The sequence below is a fragment of the Hypanus sabinus genome, chromosome 19, assembly GCF_030144855.1.
Source record: "Hypanus sabinus isolate sHypSab1 chromosome 19, sHypSab1.hap1, whole genome shotgun sequence".
Taxonomy (NCBI): domain Eukaryota; kingdom Metazoa; phylum Chordata; class Chondrichthyes; order Myliobatiformes; family Dasyatidae; genus Hypanus; species Hypanus sabinus.
The window spans coordinates 8832280-8849127 of NC_082724.1; the positions used below are offsets into that span (position 1 = coordinate 8832280).

The 16848-nt window shown below is 43.2% G+C and overlaps 1 protein-coding gene across 1 annotated transcript in view; it reads right to left on the minus strand.

Moving 5' to 3' along the window:
- col7a1 (collagen, type VII, alpha 1) overlaps positions 1-16848 on the minus strand; it is a 320662-nt gene that overhangs the window by 115817 nt on the left and 187997 nt on the right. The window contains exons 61-70 of the mRNA XM_059943970.1: positions 16654-16698; positions 15267-15308; positions 12615-12695; positions 12022-12057; positions 10296-10331; positions 7871-7951; positions 6810-6845; positions 3805-3876; positions 1916-1960; positions 1389-1424 (exon numbers count right to left, since the gene is read on the minus strand). Of these exons, the coding sequence (XP_059799953.1) occupies positions 1389-1424; positions 1916-1960; positions 3805-3876; positions 6810-6845; positions 7871-7951; positions 10296-10331; positions 12022-12057; positions 12615-12695; positions 15267-15308; positions 16654-16698 (510 nt within the window). The remainder of the gene's footprint in view (positions 1-1388; positions 1425-1915; positions 1961-3804; positions 3877-6809; positions 6846-7870; positions 7952-10295; positions 10332-12021; positions 12058-12614; positions 12696-15266; positions 15309-16653; positions 16699-16848) is intronic.

Consider the following 16848-nt stretch of genomic DNA (forward strand, 5'->3'; position numbering starts at 1 on the left):
CCATTAGCTAGAACTGGAATCACACTGAAGATCAAAGCCCAAAATTGATCAAAGGTCTGGAAATGGAAGCTGTATAGCTGGAGCCTGGAGACTGGAGATCTGCCCTGAGGCTGGAGGACTGTCCATGAACGTGGGTGGATGGGAAGGAGGGAGAGTGAGAGCAGGAAAGGGGCTTCTCTTGCTGTTGTTTTTTTTGTTCTACTCTGTGTGTTCTACTGAACATTGTGGGCATGCTAAGCTGGTGCAGGAATCTGTGGTGACATTTGCAGGCTGCCCCCAATACATCCTTGGGTGTATTTCACTGCGCGTTTTGATGTGCGTGTGATAAAGAAACCTGAATCTGACTACAGTGGGAAACGTGCGGAGTGGGGGTGTGATGGGGTGGTTGGAAGGGCCACAACCCTTGATGGGCTGGATGGCCACTGTCACAGTCTTAGGGCACAGGAGCAGGCCATTCAGCCCATCGCACCCATGCCAACCATTGCACCCATCCACATTCATCCCATTTATCAATTCAGTTGCACAAACGTTGTCTGGGTGAATGGCCAGGTACAGTTAGACAGTAATACAGGAGGGAAACAGGCCCTTTGGCCCAGCTAGTCTATGCTGACCACAGCATCTTTCCTGCTTGTCTCTGTTGTTCATATTCAGCCCATAGCCATCCAACCCTTCCTCTCCCTTACCATCCCACAAGCCTTTTTGGCCTGTGGGTTTCCTTCAGGCGCTCTGGTTTCCTGCCACATTCTAATAACGTACAAGTTAGTAGGGTAATTGGTCACATGGGTGCAATTGGGTGGAGTGGGCTCATTGGGTCTGTCACTGCGCTGCATTTCTAAATAAGAAAAAATGAAATAAATAATGCAATTGTAACTGCCTGGACAACGTCTTCTGGCAGCTCATTCCCAATACTCACTACCCTCTGTATAAAGTTACCTCTCAGGTCCCTTTTAAATCTCTCTTCTCTTCTCTCTTATCTTTTATCTGGGTCCAATCCAGATCCAGCCAATCTCTCCCTATAACTCTTGTCCAGGCAGCATCCTTGCAAATCTCTTCTCCAGTACAGAGGTAAGTTCTAACTCAATAACATTTTCCTCCTATTTCCTCAGGGGAGCTTTGAAGCTCTTCCATCCAAATCCTATCTTGTCCAAGCTATCATTCCTTTCAACATCACCTCAATGACTTTGAAATGAGCCATTTCCATAGGTATCCAGCAAGACCCTCAGTGATATCTTTGCTCTGTTCAGGCAAAGGATAATTAACATAAGCTCTGGTCATCTTTAGGAACAAACAAGGTCTTTACTGGGGCAGGTGGATGGATGCACAAATATTTCATCCCCTCTTCCTGACCAAGAGAGAAAATTCAGGCCTTTCTCCCTTCTAAGACTTACCTTCCTTCCATCTTCTCCTGGAGTTCCATCTTCTCCCTGGGAAAAAAGCAGAGTAATACTATACTTTGCACCTTAAGTGAGAGGGTTTGGGCAACTAAGAGAGAAAGAGTGAAAAAGTTTCTCTTCAACTCTAATCCAATCCTTTCATCAGTTGACTTAAATCTACTTCCCTTACATCTGATGTAGTCCAATGAATATTTATGGTGTGAATCTTCACTGTGGTTTATTATTACCCCTTCTGCATTTTCTGTTATTTGTGGCTTGTAATATTACTTGTAGTCATGGAGCAGTAATGTGGTGGCTACCACATTGTCCTGAAACCCCAAGTTCTCCTTGTGATCTCCTGACCTTTGTCACTGGGTTTGAATTAGTTTCTCTGTTGGCCAAGCAAAGATAGAGGTCTCATATTTTACCTCAGGACCCTTAAAGAGCCAGATCCTGGATCTCAATACTGCTTCTGTTATGCTGCAGGAGGCTGGTATCAGTGGGTTGTCTAGGCCAAAAGGTAGCAGTATAAGGATACTTACATTCTTTCCAGGAAGTCCAGGTTTTCCATCATCCCCTGGTTTGCCCTATATAGGTTTTTAAAAAAAGATTGTGATTAAGTAAGAATAAAATTACACATATTTAAAATTAATTTCTCTTTCCTTTCCTGAAAATATGATATCACAGAGCTAATTTTCTTGTACCAGGAAAGACATTTCTGGTTGGAGACACACAAAATACTGGAGAAACTCCTGAAGAACAGTCTCGGCCCAAAACATCAACTGTTCACTCCTTTCCATAGATGTTGCCTGACCTGCTGAGTTCCTCCAGCATTTTGTGTGTGTTGTTCTGGATTTCCAGCGTCTGCAGACTTGCTTGCGCCTGGTGGAACACTCCATTTTACATATCACCACACCTGAAGCTGTTCCTGTCCTCTGGCGAAGGTCACTGCTCAGAGTGTCCTCTTCATTCAAGGACGTGTGATTAGACTGCTGCTCTACCCTCTCTACACTCACGACTGCGTGGCCAGGCAGAGTGCAAACACTGTCTATAAATTCTCTGATGACAACTCTGTTGTTGGCAGAATCCCAGATGTTGACAAGGAGGTGCACAGGAACAAGGAAGTTCAGCTGGTTCAGTGGGGCCTCAACAACAACTTTGTGACTGGAGTCAGCAAGATCAAGCAATTGATTGTGGACTTCAGGAAGGGGAAGTCAAGGGAAAACCACAAGTCCTTGTGCAGGAGAAAGTGGGATCAGCTTCAAATCCCTGATTGTAAACATCTCTGAGGATCTATCCTGGGCACAGCATATTGATGCAATTACAAAGAAAGCACGCCAGCAGCTATACTTCATTAGGAGTTTGAGGAGATTTGATATGTCACCAAAGACTCCAGCGCATATCTACAGATGTGCCACAGAGACCATTCTGTCTCGCTGCATCACCATCTGGTACGAAGGGGCCACTGCACGGGATTGGTAAAAGGTTGGAAGCTCAGCCAGCTCCATCAATGGCACTAACCTTCCCACTATCGAGGATCGAGGTCAATGTCTCAAAAAGGTGGCATCAATTGGTTTATTTATCATTACAGAATCTCTCTGGTGCTTCCTGCTCCCTCCCCTCTCTCTTCCCCTTTTCCTAATCATGATCTCCCCCTCTCTGCCCTCTACCCTCTCTCAGTCCACAATAGAGACCCATATCAGAATCAGGTTTATCATCACTCACGTATAGACAATAGAGAATAGGTGCAGAAGTAGACCATTCGGCCCTTCGAGCCTGCACTGCCATTTTGAGATCATGGCTGATCATCTACTATCAGTACCCGGTTCCTGCCTTGTCCCCATATCCCTTGATTCCCCTATCCATAAGATACCTATCTAGCTCCTTCTTGAAAGCATCCAGAGAACTGGCCTCCACTACCTTCTGAGGCAGAGCATTCCAAACCCCCACAACTCTCTGGGAGAAGTTTTTCCTTAACTCTGTCCTAAATGACCTATCCCTTATTCTCAAACCATGCCCTCTGGTACTGGACTCTCCCAGCATCTGGAACATATTTCCTGCCTCTATCTTGTCCAATCCCTTAATAGTCTTATATGTTGCAATCAGATCCCCTCTCAATCTCAATGTGTCATGAAACACGTTTTTACTTCGTGCCTGCATTACAGTGCAATACATAAAATTACAACAGTACTGTGCAAAAGTCTGAGCTATTGCACTGTACTGCTGCCGCAAAAAAAAGACGCATTTCATGCCATGGGAGTGCTGATAAACTTGATTCCAATTCAGAATGCAATGAAGAAGAGGCATTCTGACGAGCCCTTGCACAGTTTCCTGCTGACTAATGGAATTGTGTGAACCATTACTCAGCAGGTTAGAGGTCTGTGCCACTCCTCTCATAAATCACCATCCAACAAACAAATACAGAACTTACCTGAGGTCCTGGTGGGCCCTGAGGGCCTCTTATCCCCACTATTCCTGTCTCTCCCCTAGGGCCGGGCAATCCCTGTGTTGTAAAACCATCAATTAGATTACATGTTTTCACATAAACAAAATTATGAAAGGTATAGATAGGGTAAATGCAGGCTTTTCCACTAGGTTGGGTGAGACTAGAACTAGTGGTAATGGGTTAAGGGTGCAAGGTAAAATATTTAAGAGGAACCTGAGGGGGAACTTCTTCACTCAGTGGGTGGTGCGAGTGTGGAATGAGCTGCCAGTGGAAGTGGTGGATGTGGGTTTAATTTTAACATTTGCAGGTGAATCCACATCCATCACTTCCACTGGCAGTGTGAGTTTGGATAGGTACATGGAAAGACCCATTTTTATGCAGTAGCACTCTTTGACTCTATAACATTATGAGACCTACTAAGAGCAAAATAGTTCTTACTTACGGAGTTGCTAAGAACTTCATGCCTTTTCTTCTCCATACCTAGTCATCATTTTGTGCCATTTCATATGACATGAGTGATCACGGTCTTTCTATGACCATGACTGTTCTTGACAAACTTTTGTACAGAAATGGTTTGCTATTGCCTTCTTCTGGGCAGTGCCTTTACAAGATGGGTGACCCCAGCCATTATCAGAGATTGTAATCCTGGCATCAATGATCACATAACCAGGACCTGATATGCACCAGCTGCTCATACGACCAGTATATGGAATGAACTGCCAGAGGAACATTGATACTTGGACAGGTTTTGAGGGATGTGGGCCAAATTTGGGGAAATGCTTTAATGGTAATCTTGGTTGGCATAGACCAATTGGGCTGAAGTTTACCAACTTGCCAATTGTGTTATTTGTTATTAACGATTGTTTTATCATTTATGTTAAGTACAGTAGATTCCAGTTAACTGGAACTCATTGGGACCAGCACATTTTGGTCCAATTAAGCAGCTGATCAAATCAGAAATACAGAACAAATAGAACACGATCAATACTACTATAGTACTATCAAATTGAGTATAAGTTCCTAATAGTCATCATAAAGAAATTCACTGCCAAGTTCTTTTGATTGACTGTGAATGAACAGAATCAGTGCAGACATCTTGTGCAGATAATGGATTGCCTTCATACAACGCTTTCAATATTTGCATCTTCCAAATCTTTATTTTCATTGTAACATTGAAGGTAATTATCAATACCTTCAAATTCTCCATAACTCCTAATTAGCTGAAGCAGTGAAACTGTTTCATTTTCACTCCAGGCTGTTTCTGGCATCTCCGAGCCTGAAAGCTTGAAATTGCAGTGAGTGAAACAGTTCTGAATTGTCTTTCTGCTTATTCCATGCCAGCTATCAGTGACAAAAAAAAAAGAAATCACTGAATTTTGAACACAAAAATACGCAACTGACGCTATTTAAAAACTGTTTGCTCTAAGCATGGTGTAGAGTCCAATGGCTGCATAAGCACAAGGCGACTGACACTAGTTAGAAACTGCTTGGAAACCGTCTCCTGTCCCAATTAGGCAGCATAATTTCCCAGATGAACAAAGGGAATCCTGGCTATTTTCTTGGTGAAGTTTTCTTCTTTAAGAGCTGTCCCAAATAAGCAGCTGGCCTGTTAACCAATGGCCTATCAACCCGAATCCACAGTATATAAACTTCATTAAGAATAAGACATTTGTAAAACTAGTCACTACCTCTCATGGAACAACTTGGCAGATACATGTCCTGATCAATAAATGTTTCAAAAGACATTTTAAATCCAGATTGTGCACATTTCTCCTCCACTGCTGAATGATGCCAAGGTCTACTTTTTTTATTTTTACAAAACTTTATTGAAGTACACTGGATAAGAAGTTGCTTCAACCAAGTACTACAAGTGCCTCCCATTTAATTCCACAAACTACTGCCCACTTCATTAGGTTCATGAGCAGAACCTGGCATGGTCTTCTGCTGCCATAGCCCATCCTCTTCAAGGTTCAATGTGTTTTCAGAGATGCCCACCTGCACACCACTGCTGTAACATGTGGTTATTTGAGTCACTGTCACCTTCTTGTCAGCTTGAACCAGTCTGGTCATTCACCTCTGAACTTACTAATTAGCAAGGAGTTTTTTTACCCACAGAACTGCGGCTCACTGGATTTTTTTTTTGTTTTTGCTCCACTCTCTGTAAATTCTCGAGAATGATGTGTGTGAAAACCCCAGGAGGTCAGCAATTTCTGAGATACTCAAATCACCCCATCTGGCACCAAAAATCATTCCATGGTCAAAGTCACTTAGATCGCATTTCTTCCCCTTTCTGATGTTTAGTCTGGACAACAACTGAACCCTTAGTCCATGTCTGCATGCTTTTATGCGTTGAGTTGCTGACACATGATTGCCTGATAGGATATTTGCACTAACGAGCAAGTGTACAGGTGGACCTAATAAAATGGCCACTGAGTGTATGTTTAATTGACTCTTATAAAATCACCATTCCAGCAGATTTTAATAACAAACTCCTAATCATCCTGCAAATCATTTATTTAAGTTGTACTTTACTGATTAAAGAATTTATTTTGGCAGTGTGGCAATTTATTTTGACAGTCCCAGTTTTCCGAAAAATCCTTTACAACCAATTAAATATTTCTGAAGATTTGTCAGAAAAATAAATGTTGCAACAGGGATTTATGCATTGCTATTAATGTCGGTGACCTTTCCAAAGTCTTTGACTAGACTGACTTCAGGTTAATATCGATTAAAGAAGGCATTAGGGTCACTGACCTAAAAATCCAGTCAAAGATGCAGGTTTTAAGGAATACCTTAGATGATGAGGGAATTTCAGAGTTAGGGTTTAGGCAGTGGAACAATAACCGACAATGGCAGTTGAGAGGTACAGGAAGTAAGACTCAAGTTTTGGAGTACTCATAAGGTTATAGAGCTGGAGGAGGTAAAGCGTTTCATGAACGAAGTTAGTAGAGTCATGGGTTGGAGCATTCGCCTTCAGTCTTGTTACTTACATCTCTGCCAGGTTCCCCTTGTTTGCCCTGGTCACCCTGTAGAGGAAGTGAAATGAACTCATAAACAAAGTCACCAGACCCATGTTATCAAATGCTCCTCTAAACTCTAATCATCACCATTGGATGGAAAAGAAAACCATCTGTTTTATTTGTCGCATGAACATCAAAACATACACCGAAATGCGCCATTTGTGCCAGGAGTGTGCAGAGGGTAGCTCTCAAGCTTCACATTTCTGGTGCCAATATAGCATGCCCACATCTCACTAACTCTTACCCATACAGTACTGTGCTAAAGTCTTAGGTAAATATATATACTGTAGTTAAGATGACTAAAACTTTTGCACAGTACTATATTTATCAATATGGAGTAAGAGAGTGAGTTTGTAAATCTGGTGGGAACAAAGTATGTTGACAATGGCGAGGGTGGAGTGCCACAGAAGGGCTATGGGACAGGTGGCAGAGGAGTGTTAAGGAGGGTGGCATGGGTGCAGGCACCCACATCCTCGAGACACCAAGCACGGTGATTCCAAACAATTGGTTTATTGATAATTACAGAATGTCTCTCTGGTGCTTCCCAATCCCTCCCCTCTCCCCCTTTTCCCAACCTCTCCCTGCCCCCTTCCCACTCTCAGTCCACGATAGAGACCCATATCAGAATCAAGTTTATCATCACTCACATGTCATGAAATTTGTTTTTTATGTGGCAGCAGTACAGTGTGTGACATAAAACTGCTACAGTCCTATGTGAAAATCTTAGGCACACTAGCTATGTATGTCTGCCTAAGACTTTTGCACAGTACTGTATGTCTTTGGGATGTGGGAGGAAACTGGAACACCCGGAGGAGATTCATACGATCATGGAGAGTATGTGGAAACTCTTTACAGACAGCGTCAGGAGTTGAACCCCGATCTTACAGCTGGCACAGTAAAGTGTTCTGCTAACCGCTACACTACTGTGCCACTCTACTGGTTTTACTAGCTACCTTCCCTTCTGGTCAGTTACAAACAGCAGAATCTGTAACTCAATCCCGCTGGAAACTTTGGACACGTGTCATACTCACCCTCAGCCCAGGAGACCCTGGGAGACCATTCTTCCCATCAATCCCATTCCTGCCATCCTGTCCAGGTGGTCCTCTTTCTCCCTGCGTTCCGACAGCAAGGACCGGAGTTAAACTCGTGTCATTATTGTTGTAAGGAAACAATATAGACTACAATTTTCAGTAAATAATACGGCAGGAATTAAAGACAGATTTGGATGGAAGTTAATTCTCTATAGAATGCACTAAGCAGGTTGAACTCTGCTCCTGTATTTCTGCTCCAGTCTAAGCTCAAATTAGGAGCAGAGCTTAATGTGCAGATGTCACAGCTTCACTTGTTCACAGGACGAAACTCAAGCACAACAATTTATTTATTTTGTGTATAAGATAATGAGAGGCATTGATCGTGTGGATAGTCAGAGGCTTTTTCCCAGGGCTGAAATGGCTAGCATGAGAGGGCACAGTTTTAAGGTGCTTGGAAGTAGGTACAGAGGAGATGTCAGGGGTAAGTTCTTTTTACACAGAGAGTGGCGAGCGCGTGGAATGGGCTGCCAGTGACGATGTTGGAGGTATTTACGATAGGGTCTTTTAAGAGACTCCTGGATAAGTTCAAAAATAGAGGGCTATGGGTAACCTGAGGTAATTTCTAAAGTAAGTACATGTTTGACACAGCATTGTGGGCCGAAGGGCCTGTATTGTGCTGCAGGTTTTCTCTGCTTCTATGATACAGTGTGGAACAGGCCCAATGAACCCACCTATTTAACATTGGCCTAACAAAAGAACAATTTACAATGACCAATTAACATACTCATGGGGATGCTTCGGGAGTAAAGCCCAAGGAAAATTCTGGAGCTGGAGTCCCCAAGGCAGAGCTACGTTGAGTTCAACACTAACTGGTAACTCCTGTGACTCTGCCTGTGACAAACTGTATTGGTCTCTGCTGTTCCTTTGGGTTCAGCAGGTGCATGGAGAGCTATATGGACAACTCTCCTTCTTGTACTGCCCTGGCTTTGCGTACCTAGACAGCGAGGGCACAACCCGGACTGACAGAGTCCTCTTTTCATTACAATACCAATCTTTAAGAGGCATTTACACAAATACAACAATCAGCATGGGAACACTGACATATAGATCATCTGGCGACAGGTGTGCAGTTTAAAAAGGCCTCATCGTCAGCGGGTGTGCATGGGGAGTTCAGGTGGGGTAGCTCTTCTGGTGAAAGGCCTTGTCATTTCCATTCTGGGGCAGTTTACACACCTGTGGTCCCCGCCGAACACCCAGCTCTTGCCTGTGGCCTCAAGTAGCCGTTTCCATGTGACAGCGGCCACACCCGGATGGGCTAATCTAGGTGAGGGTAGCCAGCGGGCCTCATACCGCGCTGAGATACGGACATTCCTGCCATAGCATGTGAAGTCAGCTTCCTCACACTGGATGGATGACACCTACAGTGAGATCTAAACGCCAGTAGGGTGGTACTACAGTGCTCCATGGAGAGCGAGGGGCACGACAAGGCAGAGGAGACATCATGGTCATCCACTGCCACAAAGGAAGGCCGCAGTTTGTGATGCTCGTTGGTACCACTGGGCCTGGATGTCTGAGTTTGAGAGACTGGGTCTGCCTCAGTGCAACAACTGTCCCACTCTAAAAGCTCTCCTGCACATGTTTCCTGTCATCATCAGACATAGTGGGCAACCACCATGGTCGGAACAGACACGGTGGGCTGAAAGGCCTGATCCAGTGTTCACTGCACTATATTCTTCCGTCTTCTAAACTCAAGTGAATAAAGCCCAAGTGGACCTAATCTTCCCTCATGCAGTTGTTCCATGATTCCAGGAATCAGATCAGCAAGACTTCATTGTATTTCTATGACTCACACCGATTTCTGGGGCAGCTGAGCAGGTCAGGCATCTGTGGAGGGGAATAAAGAGTAAACATTTCAAGCCGAGACCCTTCTGCAGGACTGGAAATAGGACAGGAGTCCAAAGCAGCCCCCTTCCTTTCCAGTCCTGAACGAAGGACTTTAGCTCAAAATGGAGACGTATTAATTCCCTCCGTAAATATTTCCGGACTTGCTGAGTTCCTCCAGCATTTGGATTGTTGCTCAAGACTTCCAGCGTCTGCAGAACCTCTTCTGCCTGCTGTGACTCTGATAACCATAAACTGGGATAGGAAACAGGGATGCACACACAAAGTGCTAGAGGAACTCAGCAGGTCAGGCAGCATCAGGTCAGAAATAAAGAGTTGATATTTCAGGCTGAGACCCTTCATCAGGGATCCTTTATTACTTTCCACAGATGCTGTCTGACCTGCTGAGTTCTTCCAGCAATTTGTGTGAGTTTCTCTGGATTTCCAGCACCTGCAGAATCTCTTGTGTTTGGGAATCTCTTGTTTTTTTTTAGTTTCAAGAAAGGAAGATATTAGTATTACTGTAACTTAGGAAGAACTTCACCTTTTCTCCTGGGAATCCTCTTGGACCTTGATCTCCCTAAAGGAAAGTAAAACACTTTTTAAAAACTTAGCAAATGTAAAGATCAAAGTTGAACCTTAAATGTACCTAAAGCCTGAATCTTTTGTGTTTGTGTATAAGATTTATTTTTGTGTGATGAATGAGTGGTATCTGGAGTCTGTTTCTGGGGGATGTAGTGAGGACAGATTTAACTGTACTGTTCTAAAGGAAGCTGAATAAACATTTGAAAGGCAACTATTTGTAAAACTGTTGGTGGAGGGTGGGGATGTTGGTTCATTACACTCACACAAAGATTGTACGGACTCAAAGAGCTACATAGTCTCTTTCCATGCTGTGACACTGTGATTCATTCACATACTTCACTTTTATCATCAAAATGGTCCTCCTCAGTAACCTCTTCTCATCCGAATCCCATAAGAACCAAAAAACATAGGAGCAGAATTAGACCTTTTGGCTCATTGCCTCTGTTCCACCATTCCAGTTCAATCCCATTATCCCTCTCTAACCCATTGTCCTGCCTCCTGCCCGTAACCTTTGATGTCTTTTTCTAATCAAGAACCTATAAACCTTGGCTTTAAATATACCCATGTCCCGCTTGGTGGCGCAATGATACCAGCGCTGGACTCCAGAGCGAAGGTTCCCGAGTTCGAATCCAAGTCGGGTTGAGCATCGAGCCAGCAACTTGGCCTTGTAAAAACAAGAATAGCTTGCTACGGAAACACCGTCATGTTGGTGCCCCAATAACTCCACTGCCGAGTCAAGGGCTAGTCTTCTTCTTCAATATACCCATGACTTGGCCACAATGAATTCCACAAATCCACCAACCACTGACTGAAGAAGTTCCTCCTCACCTCAAAATCTCTCGTGTTATTGTGCTATCCCTTTGTTCTATTCCAACACTCATACATTTTAAACATTTATACACAATTCTACGTTTATTAGGAATAAATAAAATTACTAAGGTTAATTAAGGATAAGGATAATTATTAAGGACAAATAAAATTTAAACAATGACCACTGTAATCTCAAACCATTTCACCGTCTAATGTACAGAGCTTAAATGTGATCTGCAATGTTTGGTGGTAACTTGCCAGAGTTTTTTCACCTCCTGAGGAAACAGGGGCGTTCGTGAGCTTTCCTGGCTTTGACATCAATGTGAATGGACCAAAACAGGCTATTGATGACGGGCTCGTGGCCTCAGTCTACCTTGTTATGATCTTGCATTTTATCACTTGCCTACACCACACTTTCTCTGTAACTTTTACACTTCATTCTGCATTGTTATTCTAGCTCAGTGCACTATTTAGTGATTTGATCTGTATGAACAGTATGCAACACAAGCTTTACACCATATCTTATTACATATGACAGTAATAAACCAAGAATTTTCTACTGGTATAAGTCAGCCTTGAATTTAGCAATCAGGACACAGCAGAAGCTGCTAGTTGAGACAATTCAAACAGCAGCAATATTCACCCCATCACCTTCATGCAAACACAGCCCACAGCACCAGCAAGGCCAGGAGACGATCAGTGGAAAGGAAGTCATCAAACACCCCCATTCACTCAATTGTACCTTGCTGGTTATCCACAGGATGCCAACAATACTTCAAAGCACTGAGTAACTACATGGTCCTGATGTTGAACTGCAAACTGATACATAGCAGAGAATGGATGCATGCTGTAAGAGTAGAGAGTAAGAAATTTACCTGTGATCCTGGGAGTCCCCGTTGACCTTCCAAACCCTGTCGCAATAATAAGATGACATTAATGTATTGTCACAATAGAAAGTGTTTGATAAACAAGCACCCAACAATGAGTTATCCCTCCAAGACTTTCCAATACCAACCTTCCAGGTTCTGTACTCCAGAAATCTTAATGAACATCACAGACATCTAAATTCTCTTTTACTAACTATTTTTCCAAAATAAAAGGCTTTAACATCAGTCAAAGATGCTGGGAGGGAACCTACTGCTCTTGGAGTAGGTAAAGCATCGCTGTTCAAAAGGTCTGTAGTGTGCTGCAGTGTTCTATGTTCTAAGTTTAGATGTTCTCCAAATATTAAAGAATGATGGACATAAACTCATCTCTACCCAGAATGAGACAAAAAGTTGAAAGGTCAATTGAATTTTGTCCATTGACTTTGGGTTTGAGTTCATTAAGGGACAATACTGTAACATGTTTAATGTCCAAATCATGTTTGGGGGTGAAATTTGTGGAATTCTAAACCTGGTCAATCATCAAGTAACAAAGATTAGTTGAAGTCACAGTACATTGGGAAGAGATTAAGCTTCAAACGTACTCGATCACCAGTTGAGCCTGGGATACCGGGTTCTCCTCGAAGTCCTCTTGATCCAGCTTCACCAGGTTTGCCAGGGTCTCCCTGGAAAATAAACCCAACAACTAATCAGAGGTCGAATTTTGTCACCAACTATCTTCAGTCCATCTCCGCTGCCCTAGAACCTTTGAAAGAAAGACTTGCCTTTGGTTTCTCATTCATTATCTGCCAAAGCAATTGGTAACCAAAGGCTTCATTTTTGAGATGTAATCGTTCATGTGATGTAGGAAACATAGCAACAAATTTGTACATGGTAAGTCTTTTTTTGAAAAATCAAGGCTATGATCAGGTATTGATACAAAGAGATAATTACTTTCAAGGAAATTCCTTTATTCCTCAAAATGACGCAGAAGGCAGGAGAATGGGTTTGAGAGGGAAAATAAAGCAGCCATGATTAAATGGTAGAGCAGACTTGATGGGCCAAATGGCCTAATTCTGCTCCTGTCTTATGGTCTTATTATATAATCTTAGAGAGCAAATAACAAAATGCATCATGTATGTACAAATAATGAGTGAAAAATATAGCCTTCCATTGTGGTAATTTCAGAGACATTGGATTCTAGGACCGATTTTAGTTCTGCTTGCTAATTTATGCTTACTTTAGTTTCTTATTTATTTACGCTAACGTGGTGGAGGCTAAGGAGAGACCTGATGGATGAAATGAAAGAGAGGATTGGTAGCTCAGGTTAGCTGCTTGTTAGTAGGGTTGCTCATTGAGCCTGGAGGTTGGATCACAAATGTTTCATCACCAGTCAAGTGACGTCATCAGTGTGGAACTGAGCGTTGTTTCTGCTGAGTCCACACATTTCTGTTGATCCGACTCATTCTGATTGGTTGGCTGCCACACTGGCCACTGGGCTCCACTGGGTCCCGACCAGCCAGATAGCTGAGTGATCTCCGCTATCTCTGTAGCCCTGGCTATCGGTCGTTGTGGGCGTTACGTCCTCGGGCGTCCGCAGCTCGCCCCCTCAGCCCCGAGGATGCGGTGGAACCAGAACAAGGGGTCTCACCAATATGAACACAAGTACTCTGCAGAAACAACACTCAAACACACACTGATGATGTCACCTTGGCTGGTGACGAAACATTTGCGATCTAACCTCCCGGTTCAGCGAACAACCCTACAAACAAGCTGACCTGATAGATGTTTATAGAATTAAAAATCTAGAATACTTTAAGGCATAGCTCTAAGGTGAGAGGGAGAAGAGTTTAAAGGGGAAGTGTGGGGCAAGGGTTTTATTTACACACTGTGTCAGAAGTGATTAGTTTAATGTGACATCATTTTTTTGGCATAGATGCCATGAGCTGTAGGATCTCTTCCTGTGCTGCACTCTTCTATAATCTACTGTAGATCTGTTTCCACTTCCCCTGCAGGAAGCAGTTTACCCATCATAATTAACTTCTTTATTTAAGTGGCTTCTCTCACATCACACTTACACCTTTTGATAAGATTCCAAAATTTCCTGATGTTTGAACTATCTGTAAATGGGTAAACGTTTCTTCCATTTCCCTTCCATTTCAGCCACTCAATTTTCTTGCACCAGCAAACCTCCTCTCAAGCATCTTTGCTTCAAAGACAAGAACCCGAAATTCTCCACTTTAACCTCATAGCCTGAATCTCTCATCTCCAGAACAACTGGAGTAAATCCATTCTTCAGCCACAGTAGATGCTCACACCCAACCTAAGGTGAGAGGACCACAATTGGACTCAGTATCCCACTGTGGGCTAACTAATGCCTCAATCAGATTCCATAGAGCCTCCCTGTTATTTGTTTGTATGTTTGTATATCTATTATATATTTATTGACATACAGTGTGGAAGAGGAATCCTGGCCCGTCGACCCACGCTGCCCAGCAATACCCCAATTTAATCCTATCCTGATCACAGGATAATTTACAATGATCAATTAAGCTACTAACCAGTATGTCTTTGGACTGTGGGAGGAAATCAGGGCACCTGGAGGAAACCCATGTGGTACAAACTCCTTAAAGGTAGTAGTGGGAATTGAACCCGAGACGCCTGTACTATAAAGCGTTGTGCTAACCATGATGCTACCATGCCGCCCCACTATTGTACTCACAAAGTGCGCTGCAGATGCTGTGGTCAAATCAAGACGTACAAAAAAGCTGGATGAACTCAGCAGGTCGGGCAACATCCATTGAAAGAAGCAGTCAATGTTTCAGGTTGAGACCCTTCGTCAGTCCTGATGAAGGGTCTCAACCCGAAACGTTGACTGCTTCTTCCCACTATTGTACTCTGTGTTTCTATTAAAGAATCCCATGATCTCAGTTGATTAACTGAACTTGTAAAGATGGCAGGTTAACGTCCTAAAAGGGCATTTGTGAACCAAATAAGGGCTAACATCAATTAATAATCTAGAGGTACAATAAAATACAGTTTGGCAGCTTCAGAGGGGAGTTCCTGAGAACATGTGAATCGCAACGATGAGACAAGTATCACTTGTTGAATCCAGCTCGAATCCAGCTGTGAGACAAAGATTAGTACAAGATTTTTTCTTGAATAACCTAATGTAGCTGCAATACATAACAATCCAAAACCCAGGATTGGTGCCTCATGGGGGATACGAAAGTTCAAGTAAGAACAGCAAACATTACCTTCTGTCCTTTAAAACCTGGCACCCCTTCACCATTGTCGACCTGCACAAGAGGAGATGAAGAGTTCAGTGTCAACCAAGTCCAGCCACATCCTCACGACCAGAATCCTAAAACTGACTGCGAAGTTTCATGACTTCCTTCTCACTAGATTCAAAGATTGCTTGACAGGGTCAGTGGCTGAAGGTTCACCTACAGTAGAACCTGCAGAGGAGATTTATCATGGTGCTGTCTGGAATAGACAACATGTCTTACCAGGACAGTTTGAGTGAGCCAGAGAATTTTTCGTTGGAGTGAAGGAGGATGAAAAGAGACTTGATAGAAGCACACAAGATAAGAGGCACAGATCACGTGGGTACCCAGGAACTTTTCCACAGGGTGGAAATGGTTAATACAAGACGGCATCATTTTAAGGTGATTGGAGAACAGTATAGAAGGTGGGTGTCAGGGGTAGTTTTTTTTAAACAGAGAGTGGTGGGTGGGTGGAGGACCCTGCCAAAGGTGGTGGTAGATGCATATATTAGGGCAGGGGTTCTTAACCTGGGCCCTCGGGCATCTGTGGATAAACTCCAGGGGTCCATGAACTTGAATGGGAAAAATTTTCCATCTTTATTTTCACTAACCTCTAACTGAAATTTAGCATTTCCATCAATGATGAATGTAGGCAACAAACCACAGTAATATTAGCGGTCCTTGTGTCACCAATAGAAATCACAGATATTTTCATATCACAGTTCAGTTATTACAAATATCTCAAAATATCGTTTGCAGCACGCTCTTCGCTACTTCAAGATTACGGTAATTATTAAATCAAACGTGATCGCATCTTCCTGTCTGCAGATGCTCATGCGATGTAGCTGGCCAACTATCGGGCTTCCCTGTGATAGGGTCCAAAATGGCATGTGTGTTGCTTTGTCCACCCCCGCAGTTTAACGCTCTTATTCAAGCTAAGTAACAACAGCCTTCACGCTGGTGTGTCTTTGAAAAAATAATCCAACATGTGTCTATGACAATCCACACACACACCCGTCTACACCAAGACCCCAGTCTTATTATTTATCCCTTCTCCTCTCCTTTACTCGTTCCCCAGGGCTCAGCCTGATTCATGTCCAACATCTTCTCTCAACCCTCCTCATGTGCCTGATCCTTACCGATATTATCACTACTATCTCATTCCTGATGAGGGAATATCCTCTGAGTCAGTAACTCTGTATTTCTCTCCTCCAGCTGATGGGTCTTCTTGGACTGACCTTAACTCAAGTCACCCGTTCCACTAAGATGACAACCTTTTGATGATTATAGAATATCTAACAGGCCGACAGCTTAGAAGTCAAGCAGGTCAACTCAAATTCAATACAAAGACTTTTCCCATTGGAACTTGTTTACTTACCATCTTTCCTGGAGGTCCTGGAAGGCCTGGAGATCCCTTTGATCCCTGGATTAAGAAAGAAAAGATTAAATTAATACTTTTCCACTTTTTTCCTCAGTACCCACTGTCCAACTACTCCAGCGTGGAGCTTAGGACCATGCATGCTTCTGAGTGACCAGCCAGGGGGCCTATTCACTGTATAGTTGGTTTGTTGGT